At 40.8% G+C, this 13,049-nt stretch overlaps 1 protein-coding gene across 2 annotated transcripts in view; it reads left to right on the top strand.

The window, feature by feature from the left end:
* Nucleotides 1–13,049, top strand: part of Cdk5rap1 (CDK5RAP1 mitochondrial tRNA methylthiotransferase) — a 28,539-nt gene that overhangs the window by 15,243 nt on the left and 247 nt on the right. For both annotated transcript variants that reach the window (XM_034496764.2, XM_034496765.2), the window contains exons 9-13: nt 862–959; nt 2,462–2,517; nt 4,337–4,467; nt 6,581–6,730; nt 11,264–11,404. In XM_034496764.2, the coding sequence (XP_034352655.1) occupies nt 862–959; nt 2,462–2,517; nt 4,337–4,467; nt 6,581–6,730; nt 11,264–11,404 (576 nt within the window). The remainder of the gene's footprint in view (nt 1–861; nt 960–2,461; nt 2,518–4,336; nt 4,468–6,580; nt 6,731–11,263; nt 11,405–13,049) is intronic.

The following is a 13,049-nucleotide window of genomic DNA, read 5'->3' as shown; positions in this document are numbered from 1 at the left end:
CTAAAGCATATTATTGCCTGGATCCAGTAGTATCTAGCAGAGACCTTGACTCCTGCTTTGAGGATTCTGTGTTACATTACAATATCTCCTTGCAGACCTTTGGGAAGATTTTAAAGTCTCTCAGGGTCAGGAAGGCAATAGGATGGTTTTGAATGGGAGCTTAGGATCACTTGTTCTGTCAGGGTGGGCAGCTGCACGGTAGTGATGGTTGTGGTGGAGATACAGTGAGGACAGAAGGAGGCAATATGACTTACCTAGACGGAAGCCTGAGACACACTTGGGCTCAAATCCCAGCTATCGTCTGGTATGTGATTCATGTTTATAATCCTAGCTTTGGGAAGTTGACACAAATGGATTATGAGTTCCAGGCCAGCCTTGGCTACATAGTGAGTACCAGGACAGTTAGGACAACTTAGTAAGACTATGTCTTCTGTTTTTTTTTTCTTCCCCAAGACAGGGTTTCTCTGTGTAGCCCTGGGTGTCTTGGAACTCACTTTAACTCAGAGGTATGCCTGCCTCTGCCACCCAAGTGCTGGGATTAAATGTGTGCACCCAATCAAACTTTTGATTACTGGAAAATTAGCCTTTGAGGAGAAACAGCGAGAGGAATATTCTACTGAGCTTCTACTGAGCACTGTGTTACATGCCTTCAATTCCAGCACTCAGGAAGCAGACACAGTCAGGCAGATTGCTGAATTGTATGCCAGCCTTATCTACGTAGAGAAATCTAGTCTTAAATGAAACAATACAAAAACTGAAACAAAACAACAGCAACATCCTCCCAGAATGTAGAGAATATTGTTTTTCTACATGATTCTTTGGTTAGCCTTAGGTAACCCATGATGTGTTCTGTTTAATCAGGTTCTTCAGCTGATTCGTGAGAGACACAACATCTGTAAGCAGATCCACCTGCCAGCCCAGAGTGGAAGCAACCGCGTACTGGATGCCATGCGGAGAGGGTCAGACTTACTTGGGGAGAGGGCATCCTTTACCTTTCCAGTTTTCCTGAATAACTATAGATTGCATTTGTTGCTAGGACCTAGTAAAGTATACAACACACAGAAGCGAATTAATAAGTGATTATTGTTTGAGCAAATTTGTGGACAGTTGAAAATCTTTTTTTTTTTTTTTTAAAGATTTATTTATTGTATATGAGTACACTGTCGCTGTTTCAGACACACCAGAAGAGGGCATCAGATCCCATGACAGATGGTTGTGAGCTATCATGTGGTTGCTGGGAGTTGAACTTAGGACCTCTAGAAGAATAGTTGGTGCTCTTAACCACTGAGCCATCTCTCCAGCCCTTCTGTGGACAGTTGAACTTGCAGCTGTGCAGTCACTAAACAGAATAGGAATTGAGTCTCTATTTGCTTAACATTTTAAAAAATAAGTGTTTACTGGGCGCCATATTTTAAATTTTATTATTTTTTTTGTGTATTGGGAGGGGGGTGTTGTTTTGATTCGTTTGGTCTTTAATGAGAGAGGGTTTCACTGTGTAGCCCTGATTGTCCTGGAAATTACTCTGTAGACCAGGCTGGCCTCAAACTCATAGAGATCTGCCTGCCACTACCTCTCCAGTGCTTGGATTAAAAGTGTGCTCTACTATCACCTTGTGAAATTTTAGACTTTAAAAACTTGCAGGAGTAATAAAGGTTTTTAGGTCTTAGACTATAAATGCAGGTCACATGATTCACTTTGGTGAGACTGGCTATAAAACGACGCAGACAGAGTTCATAGAACTAGAACTTTGCCTTAGTTTTCACAGAGGCAAAGATTAAGGGACTTATTTTATTTTAAAATTTTATTTATTGTGTATGGGTCTTCTGCCTGCATGTATATCTATATCACATGTATGCATTGTTCAAGGAGGCCAGAAGAAGGCATCAGATCCCCTGAAATCGGAGTGACAGATGGTTATTAGCTGCCATGTGGCTTCCAAGAACTGAATAGATAGTGCTCCTGACCACTGAGCCACCTCTCCAACCCTAGCGATCTGCTTAAGTGTTTGATTCTTTTTTGATTGGTTAAATGTAAAGTCCTTAGGAGCTGCAGTGTGTGTGTTTGGAAAGCAGAGGACAAGGGTCATGAGTTTGTTTTCTTCTTCTACCATGTATGTTCCAGGGATCAAACTTCAGTCATCAGGTTTGGTAACAAGCATCTATCTGCTGAGACATCTTACTGCCCCAAGGGGTGTTGTATGTACTCCTCTACATTTGTGGATTGAAAAATGAATACATGTTTAAATTCATAGTGTTGTCTCTGTATAGCATTCATTTAAATAAGATTGGGCCAGGAGTGGCGGTGTACTCCTATGATGCTGGCACTTGGGAAGTAGAGCCAGGAAGAACAGAAGTTTAAGGCTAACTTGAGCTACATGAGACCTTCTTGTAACCTTATCCTCCCCTTCCCTAAAAAGGATGAATAGTTCATCTGCGTCTTTTCTTTTTGTTGTTTACTGCAGATACTCAATAGAAGCATATGTGGCATTAGTTCATCATATCAGAGAGTCCATACCAGGTACATTTAAGAAATGCTTAGTACATTACCACAGTCCACAGTCATCTTGTTCAACTACCAGCCTCTGGCATTATGCTGTCATGTCATAGTTTTTGCTGCTTCTATGTTCATATTCTGCTTCTCTATTTTCCTCTCTCTGTCCCACTTTCCTCTCTATCTTTCTGATTGTGTCTGCGTGTTGCTCATGTCTTACGGGCATAGGCTTTGCCACTGTGATTGTGTGTGTGTGTTGCCCATGTCTTACAGGGATAGGCTTTGCCACTGTGATTGTGTGTGTGTGTGTGTGTTGCTCATGTTTTACAGGCATAGGCTCTGCCCCTGAGCTGCATCCCTGCACTTGGGTTTGACACTGTGTGTTGTTCTGTTGCTCAGGGTGGCCTGGCCTTGAATTTGATCTTTCATTGCTATTGCTTGGATTATAAACATGTGTTACCATGTATTCAGCTATAATTAGGTTTATGGCAGATTTTAGATATGATTCCATTATATGCTTTTCCTTTCCCCTTTCTTCTAATAAAATTACTGTCTGTTTGATTTGTTTTGCTAAGATTTGTTGAGAATGTTGTCTGAAATTTCCCTCAAATTCTATTGTTTTTTCTTTCTGAGCCTAGAGTTTACTATGTAGACTAGGCTGGCCTCAAGCTCACAGAGATCTGCCTGCCTCTGTCTCCCTTATGCAGAGACTCAAGGGATGTGCCACCACACCTAGCCCCAAGTTCTAATTCCTGACTTGTGTATTTTGCACACTTATTTGTGTTTTGATGGGTCAGGATGCTGCTACAGCTGGGTGTACTGGCTTTGTAGTGAGTACTGTGTTACTGACTATGTGACAACAAAGATTTGTCATTTATAAAATAGAGTAAAAAAATTTTGGTGGCAATTGAATAGCTAGTGACATATAACACTTTCTACATACTCAGTATCTGATAATTCTTGCTACTGTTTTGTAAATCAGTGTTTGATCATATATACATATGCTCAGTTGTTACAAATTAATTAAAATATATAGATATAGTCTAGTTTAGAGGTAGAATGTTCAATGCCCTAGGTTCTGTCCCTAGCACTGTAGAAAAATGATCCTCTACCTCCAAATGATAGCAACAAAACAAATTACATAGCTGTATATGTTTGTGTGAAGTATGGAAAGACTCACTAATAAAAGTAGGACCCAGGAGCTGGAATGCTAGTGGAGAATACTTATCTAGCACATAGTAAGGTTCAGTCTTTAACCCTCTCTTAACCAGTTGGAAACTGCACTTTTGCAGTATCTCTGGATATAGCATGTAAAGCCAAGAATTATTCCCTAGTGCTGAAGGAAATGTGAAATGAGAAGCCAGTTTTGGCCTGATGTGGAAAAGCAAGCCTCTCTCCTCTTGCTCTATAATGACTTCCTCTTTCTTTCTTTCTTTTTTCCTTTTTTGGTTTTTAATACAGAGTTTCTCTGTGTAACCTGACTATCCTAGAATCCACTCTGTAACCAGGCTGGCCTTGAACTCAAAGAGATCCACCTACCTCTGCCTCTCTAGTGCTGGGATTAAAGGCATGCACCACCATGTTCTGCATGACTTCTTTTTTACTTAGATGCGCGCTGAGTAGTCTCATTTACTTTCCTTCCTTCTGTTGTCTGTGCCTCTCTAGTGCTGGGATTAAAGGCATGCACCACCATGTTCTGCATGACTTCTTTTTTACTTAGATGCGCGCTGAGTAGTCTCATTTACTTTCCTTCCTTCTGTTGTCTGTCGACACCCACATTCCTTCTGGAGGTAGGCGGCTGCAGTACTCTAAGCGAAGGTCTTTGTCCTTTGTTGTATATTGACAGGTGTGAGCCTCAGCAGTGACTTTATCACTGGCTTCTGTGGAGAGACAGAGGACGATCACCTGCAGACAGTGTCTTTACTTCGAGAGGTTCAGTACAATACTGGTTTTCTCTTTGCATACAGCATGAGGCAAGTAAGTCCTTGACGGGGGACAGTTAGCATCATTCTCTTACTAGCCTGGGACTGATTGGCAATGGTCTGGCAGAAAAGGGTGTGACAGCAAGACAGACCCGGTAAAATCCCAGGATCTTTTTTTTTTTTTTTAAGTTTTTTTTTTTTTTTTTACAACAAGGTCTCTCTCTTGTTGGGGTCCAGAAATTGCCACTTACTCTTACTATCAATTGTTTTCTCTAGTTAATTTTTATTTATTATATGTCACTTTTTAGCCATTATTTTGAGATAAGGTCTTACCGTGAAGCTCAGGCTGGCCTCAATCCTGTTTTCCTTCTACTCTTTAGCTGCCTGAGTGTTAGCATTGTAGGTGTGAGCCACTACAACCAGCAAACTTCAGCAGTTTGATAGGAAAAAATACCATGCTAGTTGTCCTATTTATGAAATATTTTATGGTTGCTGGGTTTGGTGATATGTGCCTGTAATCCCAGCATTTAGGAGGCTGAGGCAGGGAAATCTCAAGTATAAAAACAGCCTGGGCTACAGTCTAAGACTGTTTCAAAAACAAACTAAAAACTAATAAGAAAACCAAGACAAAACCAAAGCCTAGTGCACAATATTCTGTAGTCAGTGTTTTTTACAAAATTATTTCAGAAATGAGGCTTCTGGGAGCCTGTATAGTTTATTGCTTCTTTTTTTTTGTGGCCATCAAGATTCACAAGAGAAATTATGAGGCTGGTCTAGGTGGGAAATGGCCTTTCACACACAGTGGAAATATGACACTCAAATTGTGCCTCGGTCATGTAGTAACAGTGACCTTGTCTAAAGTCCTTAGTGCTTTGTGAAGTGGGATTAACAATACCAGCTCAGGGTTGTTCTGAGGTTTAAATAAGATGGTGTATATAATGCACTTAGAGTTTTGATTCCTATGTGGTAACTGCCATCAGGATGGTTGTCATTATAACCAAGTAGAGCCCTGTGCCTTAAGATCTTACACCCATTCCCCATTCTGTTTTCATTGGTGGGTATGGTACGTCTTTCAGAGTAGGTTGGTTTGAATTTCCAGACAGTGGTATTTAGCTTTTGCTTTTATTCCTTGGGTCTTGCCTAGCTCAGTAGTTCTCTATCTGGCTTGAACATGAGCATAAAGACATATGTAACTATCTATACACACACACACACACACACACACACACACACACACACACACACACACAGACCCATGGTGGTTTAAAACACTTTTCAAGGATAATTATTGTTTTTGACAGGGTAATTAATATGTGCTTACAGTGTAAAGTACAAAGGTTAAAACATGTCATCATTTTGCTGCTACCAGGTTTTGTTTCTTTCTTGTAGGCAACTACTCTATTACTTTTCAGGTATATTTCATGTGTTCATAAACATGAATACTTTTCATACCAAAGACTTGCATATTGATCTGTGCTTTGCTAATTTCAGTTTGCAGAGTATTTTGGGACAATTACATTAGTACATGTGGAGCTATCTTAGTAACAGTTGCACAGTACTCCATTGTGTTGATAAATGACAGTTTACTAGGTACTAGTTGGTGAGTATTTAGACTGCTTTACGTGTCCCTACAAACAACACTAGTATATAGCTTAGTGTATGGATTATATAGTTTGTGTCCAAATACAAGCTTAGGACAAATATAAAGACTAATTTTGAGTCTGTGATTTTCTTTTAAAAATTATTCATTTATTTATATTTATTTATTTGTTTACTTTGTGTATATATTTTTGTAGGGCTTGCATGCACTGCAGAGTCTGTGTGTAGGTCAGAGGACCACTTGTTGGAGTTCTTTCTTCCCACTACGTGGGTTCTAGGATTGAATCAGGTCATCAGACGTGGTTGTAGGCACCTTTACCCACTGAGCCATTCTGCCAGCCATGTGTGTGATTTTCATTTGCTAAATTTAGAATGACTCTACAAAGATTCCATTTCAGTTACCCTTTCTCACGGAATGTTTCTAGAACCAGAGAAGTAAATCTGGTTTAGGTTTGAGCTTTAGACCAAATTATATGTCTGTAACTGGTAGTTAGAATGAATATATTCCCCCTTTGTGCTCTGAGGATTCCACAAGTCCTTAATAACCTTTATCCTGTTTTGTTTTATAGAAGACACGGGCATATCATAGGCTGAAGGACGATGTTCCAGAAGAAGTAAAATTAAGGCGTTTGGAGGAACTTATTACTGTCTTTAGAGAAGAAGCTTCAAAAGCCAATAAGACCTCAGTGGGTTGTACCCAGCTGGTATTGGTTGAAGGGGTAAGGTCACATACCTCTTTCTTTTTTTTCATTTTAAAATTTTACTTTTTAGCTGGTCATGGTGGCACACACCTTTAATCCCAGCATTCAGAGACAGAGTCAGGATGACCTTGACCTTGAACTTCTGAACCTCCTGCCTATATCTTCCTAAGCACTGTGATTATAGGAGTATATATCATGCTCAGATTATGTAGTGTTGCACCAAACCCAGGGCCTCTGCACGCTAGACAAACGTTACCATCCCTGCCCCTAATTTTTACTTTTTATCTTGTGTCTTATGACCTTGGTAAACTTAGTGGTTCCGGCTTACTTGTTAGAGTTTTGAATTTTCTATGTATATAATCATGCCAGTTTTCTTTTTTTCTTCTCAATGTACCAAGTATTTTCTTTTATATTTAGAGAACTTCCTGTGGATATTCTAGTGATAAATTTGTTTAAATTTTGTTAATTTTGGGTTGTCTTTATTCCTGTTTCTTTCCTCAAGAATAGTATCTTTAAAAATTTATTTTTATTATTTTGTAAGTAAGTGTGTGTGTGTGTGTGTGTGTGAGAGAGAGAGAGAGAGAGAGAGAGAGAGAGAGAGAGAGAGAGAAAGAGAGAGAGAGAGAGCGTGCACAAATGTTTGTGCATTTGTGTATTTGAGTGCTCAAAGAGGTCAAAAGAGGGCGTCAGATCCCTTGGAGCTGGAATTACAGACATTTGTGAATCCCTCTAAGTGGGTGCTAGGGTCTGGACTGTGGTCCTTATGAGAGAGCAGCCAGTGCTCTAACTCTGCTAAGCTGTCTCTTCAGCCCCTGAGGGATATTTTTTATTGTAATCTGAGTTGTTAATGTTTTCCTTTCTGGTCTTGAAAAATGTGCCATTTCCTGCTAGCCTTTATGTTTCTGGTGAGAAATCATGGATGTTTTTATTGGAATTTTCTAATTTTAGGAAAGATATATCTCTTTTAGAAAAGAAACATCAAGGTTTATTGATCTTTCTGTTTTCCTTTCCCCTTCTCTTTTTCTGCCCCCTCTTCCTCCTTTCCCTTTCCTCTCTATTTCCTTTTCCTTCTATTGCCTTCCTTATTTCCTTCCTTTTTATTTTTTGGCTTAAATAGTAGAAATTATTTTTTCCAATTTTGTGGCTGGAAGTCAGAGATGAGCAGAGTCATGTTCTTGTGTTACTGTTAATATTTAATAAATGGGGCTGCGCAGGCTGACCATCTAAGCGGTGGCTCTGCCTAGCTCAAGCTGCCATGCTCCAAGGCCTGAAGCCAAGTGCTCCACAGCTGGAAGTGGCCAGAGGCCATGGGCGTGCCACAGCTAGAAACGGCCAGCCAGAAACACTGGCCCTGGCACCCAGGAGATGCCAGCATGGGAGATGGCTCTGCCAGACCATCCCGCCATCCATGTAGTACTCATCCACGCAGTACCTGGTAGAAATGAGACTCTAATGTTTAAAGATTATCCAGTAGCTTTATATATTTGGTAATACTCAAATAACAATAAGCCCACACAATTATAGAGGTGTTACCTGATACCTAACCTAGATATTACAACTACCTTAGACTGCTGGAGACACATGTACAACTACCGCCATTTTCCCCTTCTCTCTTCCCTTCCTTTTCCCTAGCTCCTCCTTTTCCTTCTCCTTACTCTTCCCACATTAGCTCCTTCCAAAATACTGAGTTTAATATAGCAGGAAATATACCGCTACATTCTTGTGAGGGTCCACTTTCTGGTTTGCAGGTGGCTGTCCTCAGAGCTGTGTCTTCAGATGCAGAGAGCAGTTGGTTTCAAGGTTTTTTTATTTAGAAGTTTGGCTGTAATGTATCTTGGTATGGATTTCCTCTGTTAAGATTTTATACTACTTGACAAATTTGAGAAAATGTTTAGTTGTTACTTGACTACTTGAATTACTTGAATACTTTTTCCCCTCTTCTGCCACTCTGTGTTATTAAAGTTTTAGTATATCTGCTGCTAGATTGAACACTTTTCTGAATTGTGATGCAGTATAAACACAAGTGATAGGTTTTTGTATTGTTCCACAAGTGTCTGAGGCTTTGTTTATTTTTCTTGAGTCTATTTCTTTTGTTTAGTTTTTGAAATTTCTATTTGTCAATTATTTTTTAATGTTTTATATATATTTATAAAATATTGACGATAGTTGCTTTTTGTGAGAAATATGTCTGTTTCATTTTTCTGGAAGCTATATGTGTAATTTTAGAACTAGATTTATTGTTTACATTTGTTCAGGTATGTTTTAGTCACAATTATTAGAAAGCTTGGTCCTGTAGGCTTCTTGGCTAAGTGTGGGGATACTAGGAAGGGATTCCAGGTCCCTACACTGAGAGCACTAGCAGATGGCCTTGTATGAAGTGACATGCTGCAGCTGGCGAAGAGGAGGGCCAACCAGGAGGGCTTGTTTCTGCTCTCCTTTCTGCTAGGCTGACTGGTTGCCAGGCTCTTGACAGACATCTGATTTTCTTTGCTCTCCATCACTGGGACCTCAGGCATCTGTGTCCACGCCTGGCTTTTTATGTGGGTACTGGAGATTGAAACTCAAGTCCTCATGCTTGTAGAGCTAGGTCTTCTTCTACACTGAGTCCTCTCTCCCACCTGCATACTAATCATGTTGATATGCACACTACATGTTCCAGGAACAGATGTGTAATGCCAAACTGTCTCACTGACAGTGTCCAGATTACTGTGTTGACCTGAGTCTATGGAATTCTTACCCTACACATATGTATTTAGCAAAGAATCGGGAAACCCAGAGATAATTCAGTTCTTGTTTCTACTTAATTCTCTTTTTCCAGAACTTGCTTTACAATTTTCTACTTTATCCAGCAGATCTTTCATGTTGTACATCTCTGCTTTACATGCTCTGACTGACATGTGCCTTTCTGTTTGAAAGCAGGAGTGAATTGAGGACTCAATTCATTTGCTCTACATTTCTGACAGGTCATTGTCTTTTATCATCAGTTTTCTAATATATGAAGATAGCTGTTTCTGGTATTTTTGCCTTTATTTTCTGATTTTAGGCCAGAGATCAATTTGGTTCCTGTCACTGTATCTTGGCAGGCACAGAAAGACTTGCTTATATTCTAGAACTTAATCTTCTCATTGTGGTCTATCTTTCTTTCTGGTCACAGGCTATGGTGGAGACTATCTTCAAATTAGCATATTTAGTTGGGGCAAGTAACTCAAGACAAATAAACAATCCTAAGTGCTTACTATGAGTTTGGGAAACATGAATGTTTGCCATGGACAGACCCAGTCGCGGTCCCACACCCGGGGAGAACCAGGGAACCAGAACAAGTGGGCAAGGAGTCAGCGAGTGACAAACAGACACAAACACAAGAGGGTGCTGAATCTGAGTGTAATTCATGTGTGCAAGCATCAGACTTTTAAACAGAAAAAAAGGGAAGTTAATCGTTAGACAATAGCTAAGATCAGTCAGGCCACACATGGCCAGTTTAAACATCAGACAGGAAATAACTTTTCATAAGACCCGTCAGGAGTCAGATGGTGGTTTTACAAAGATGATATCAGTATTGTCTGAGGTCAGTATATTCTTAGACGTTGATGTCTGACAACCCCCACAGGCCTTGAGAGGCACCCTCCCAGTGTTCTGCAACCCACTGCCTAAGAAACCAACATCCAGCCTTTGACTATTGTCCCTTAATCCTTTCTTATTATAGCCTTAAAAGAAGGTACCAGGGTGGTTATGTCCCAGCAGTCCTCTCTAGCCAAATCAAAGTTTGATAGAGAACTCTGGCTCCAATAACCTCTACCCATCTATTGCCTTGTCCATCAAACACTCCTGCATGTGACACTGAAACAGCTGTTGCTTTATACACCTGTAATGGATATTCTAATGAACTCATCTAAACTCTGTCCTTTTTAATTGTTTTTCTTTTAGCTGCTTTGTTAAAACCTTCTCCTTTTCTAAACTTTCCAACATTATTTCCTATTACTATAATTCATAGCCTCTTATGTGGCCAAATCTGGAGTGTCCAATCTGATAGACCCTTCAGTCACACTCTGTTCTCCAAACTGGATAATACCAACAAAGATTAGTAATGCAAATGATATGGCACGGATCCCTCTGGTAGTAGCAAGATCAAGTCTGGAACACATCCTTTTCAGGGGCTGCCAGGGCTCTTCAGGAGACAGGCTTCCTTTGAAGCACTCGCCTCAGGAGTTAGCATCTAAGATTTACTCTTGTCACACAGACTTCACTGGAGGTGCAGTGGCAAATGTTGATTGGTCAAGCACATCACTCATGAGTACCTGGACTTCATGCTTGTTGAAACTCATTCCTGCAGAAGCCACATCTGTAAAGATTCATCAACATAGTCAGCAGAACTTTGTTTTTGTTGTGCACCACATGCTGTCCTATTGTTGAAATAGCCACACACATTGAGCCTTTGGATTGCTCCATTAAGAAATATTCTGATCCTGGAGAGCCTCTGACAATAGCATCAGTGTCTGCCTCCTAAAACTTATAACTGACAGATGTATACAATGTTCTCATTGCTTTCTGCAGTTCAGCAAACGTTCTACCACAGACCTGTGTGGCCGGAATGATGCAAACCTAAAGGTGATTTTCCCTGATACAGATGTGGAGGATATAACTAACCCTGGGCTTAAAGTTAGAGCTCAACCTGGGGACTATGTACTGGTGAAGGTAAGTTGTCTTGAGTATCCTTGTTTTGTCCATCTGACAAAAACCTTAGAATATAACCAGTTTACTCTCAGGAGGTCTCATAGTCCTGTGTTCCTTTCTTGACACTAGACCAGGAAATGCCTTCTTTAAGTTGAGAATTTCCAGTGTGGGTGCTTGGAACCAAACTTAAGCTCTCTGGAAGAAAAGCAAGTTCTCTTGACTACTGAGCCATCTCTCAGACCCTATTTTATTATTTTTAATTGTGTGTATGTCTGTGCATGTGAATGCAGGCACTTGCAGAGGCCAGAAGTCTCAGATTCCCTTGAAGCTAAAGTTATAAGTGGTTGTGAGCCACCAGTGTAGGAGCTAGGAAACTGAATTCAAGTCCTCAGAAAGAGCAGTATGCATTCTTTTGTTTTTTCCCTCTAAATTTATTCAATTATTTTTTATATGGATGTTTTACCTGTATGTATATCTATGTATCATGTGTGTGCCTGGAGCCTGTGGAGGTCAGAAGAGGGCATTGGATCCTTCCTGGGTCTGGATTTATAGACAGCTTTGAGCTGCCATGTGGGTCCTGGAAATTGAAACCAGGTCCTCTGGGAGAGCAGCCATTCTTTTTTTGTTTTTGTTTTTGTTTCAAAGATTTATTTATTATTTTATGTATGAGTATACCATAGCCTCTTCAGACTTACCAGAAGAGGGTGCCGGATCCCATTACAGATGGTTTTGAGCCACCATATGGTTGCTAGGAATTGAACTTAGGACCTCTAGAAGAGCAGTCAGTGAGTGGTGAGTGCTCTTAACCACTGAGCCATCTCTCCAGCCCCAAGAGCAGCCATTCTTATTGTCTGCTGAGCCATTTCTCCAGTCCCATAGTATGTGCTCTTAATCAATGATCTATTTAGTACCCAAGATTATTATTATTCTTTTTAAGGTAATTTATTTACTTTTTATGTGCATTAGTGTTTTGCCTCTGGAACTGGAAAGCTGCTCAATGTGGGTGCTGGGAATTGAACCCAGGTCTTTTGGAAGAGCAGCAGTGCTCTTAACCTCTGAGCCATCTCTCCAGCCTCCAGTAATCTTAAAAATAAGCATAATGAAAACAAAACAATGTCACTAAACTCCAGTCAGATCTGGTGGCCGGCACAGGGTTCTGGAGGCCCCTTCTCTGTTGAAAAAGGAAATGTTCACAGAGTGTGGAAAGCACACCAGCAGTCAGGGAGACTGTCTCCGTAGTAACAAACTGAACGAAACCTCAGAGGGAAGAAAGCTCCCCTCTGAGTCTACTGCTGCTTTTTGATTAGTGTGTCCCAGGTGTGTCCTGCTGTGCCCAGCCCACTCAGGAGCCTGTGGTTCTGTTCTCCCTTCCTGTGGAAGGCTGGGCGCTCTCTTACATGCTGGGTAGGCCAGAGGTCAGCTCAGGCTGCGCTGATGACTCCAGCCAGTCAGGTGTGCAACTGTGTGTCCTGTCAGAATACAGATCACTGCAGTTGGGATGTTCACGGTCCCTTACAAGCCTCCCATGCCTGATGGATCGTGTATTCCATTCTCGCTGACAGCTCTTCCTTTCAAGCTTGAGGCCACACAAGACTTTGCACTTCCTGTCATCTCAATCTAAGTCCTGTCCCATGGGCTGTCAGGTTACCTTGTCTTCTTTTGATGG

This window comes from Arvicanthis niloticus, chromosome 2 (assembly GCF_011762505.2).
Source record: "Arvicanthis niloticus isolate mArvNil1 chromosome 2, mArvNil1.pat.X, whole genome shotgun sequence".
In the NCBI taxonomy this organism is placed as follows: Eukaryota; Metazoa; Chordata; class Mammalia; order Rodentia; family Muridae; genus Arvicanthis; species Arvicanthis niloticus.
This window is presented reverse-complemented; position numbering and strand designations above follow the sequence as displayed.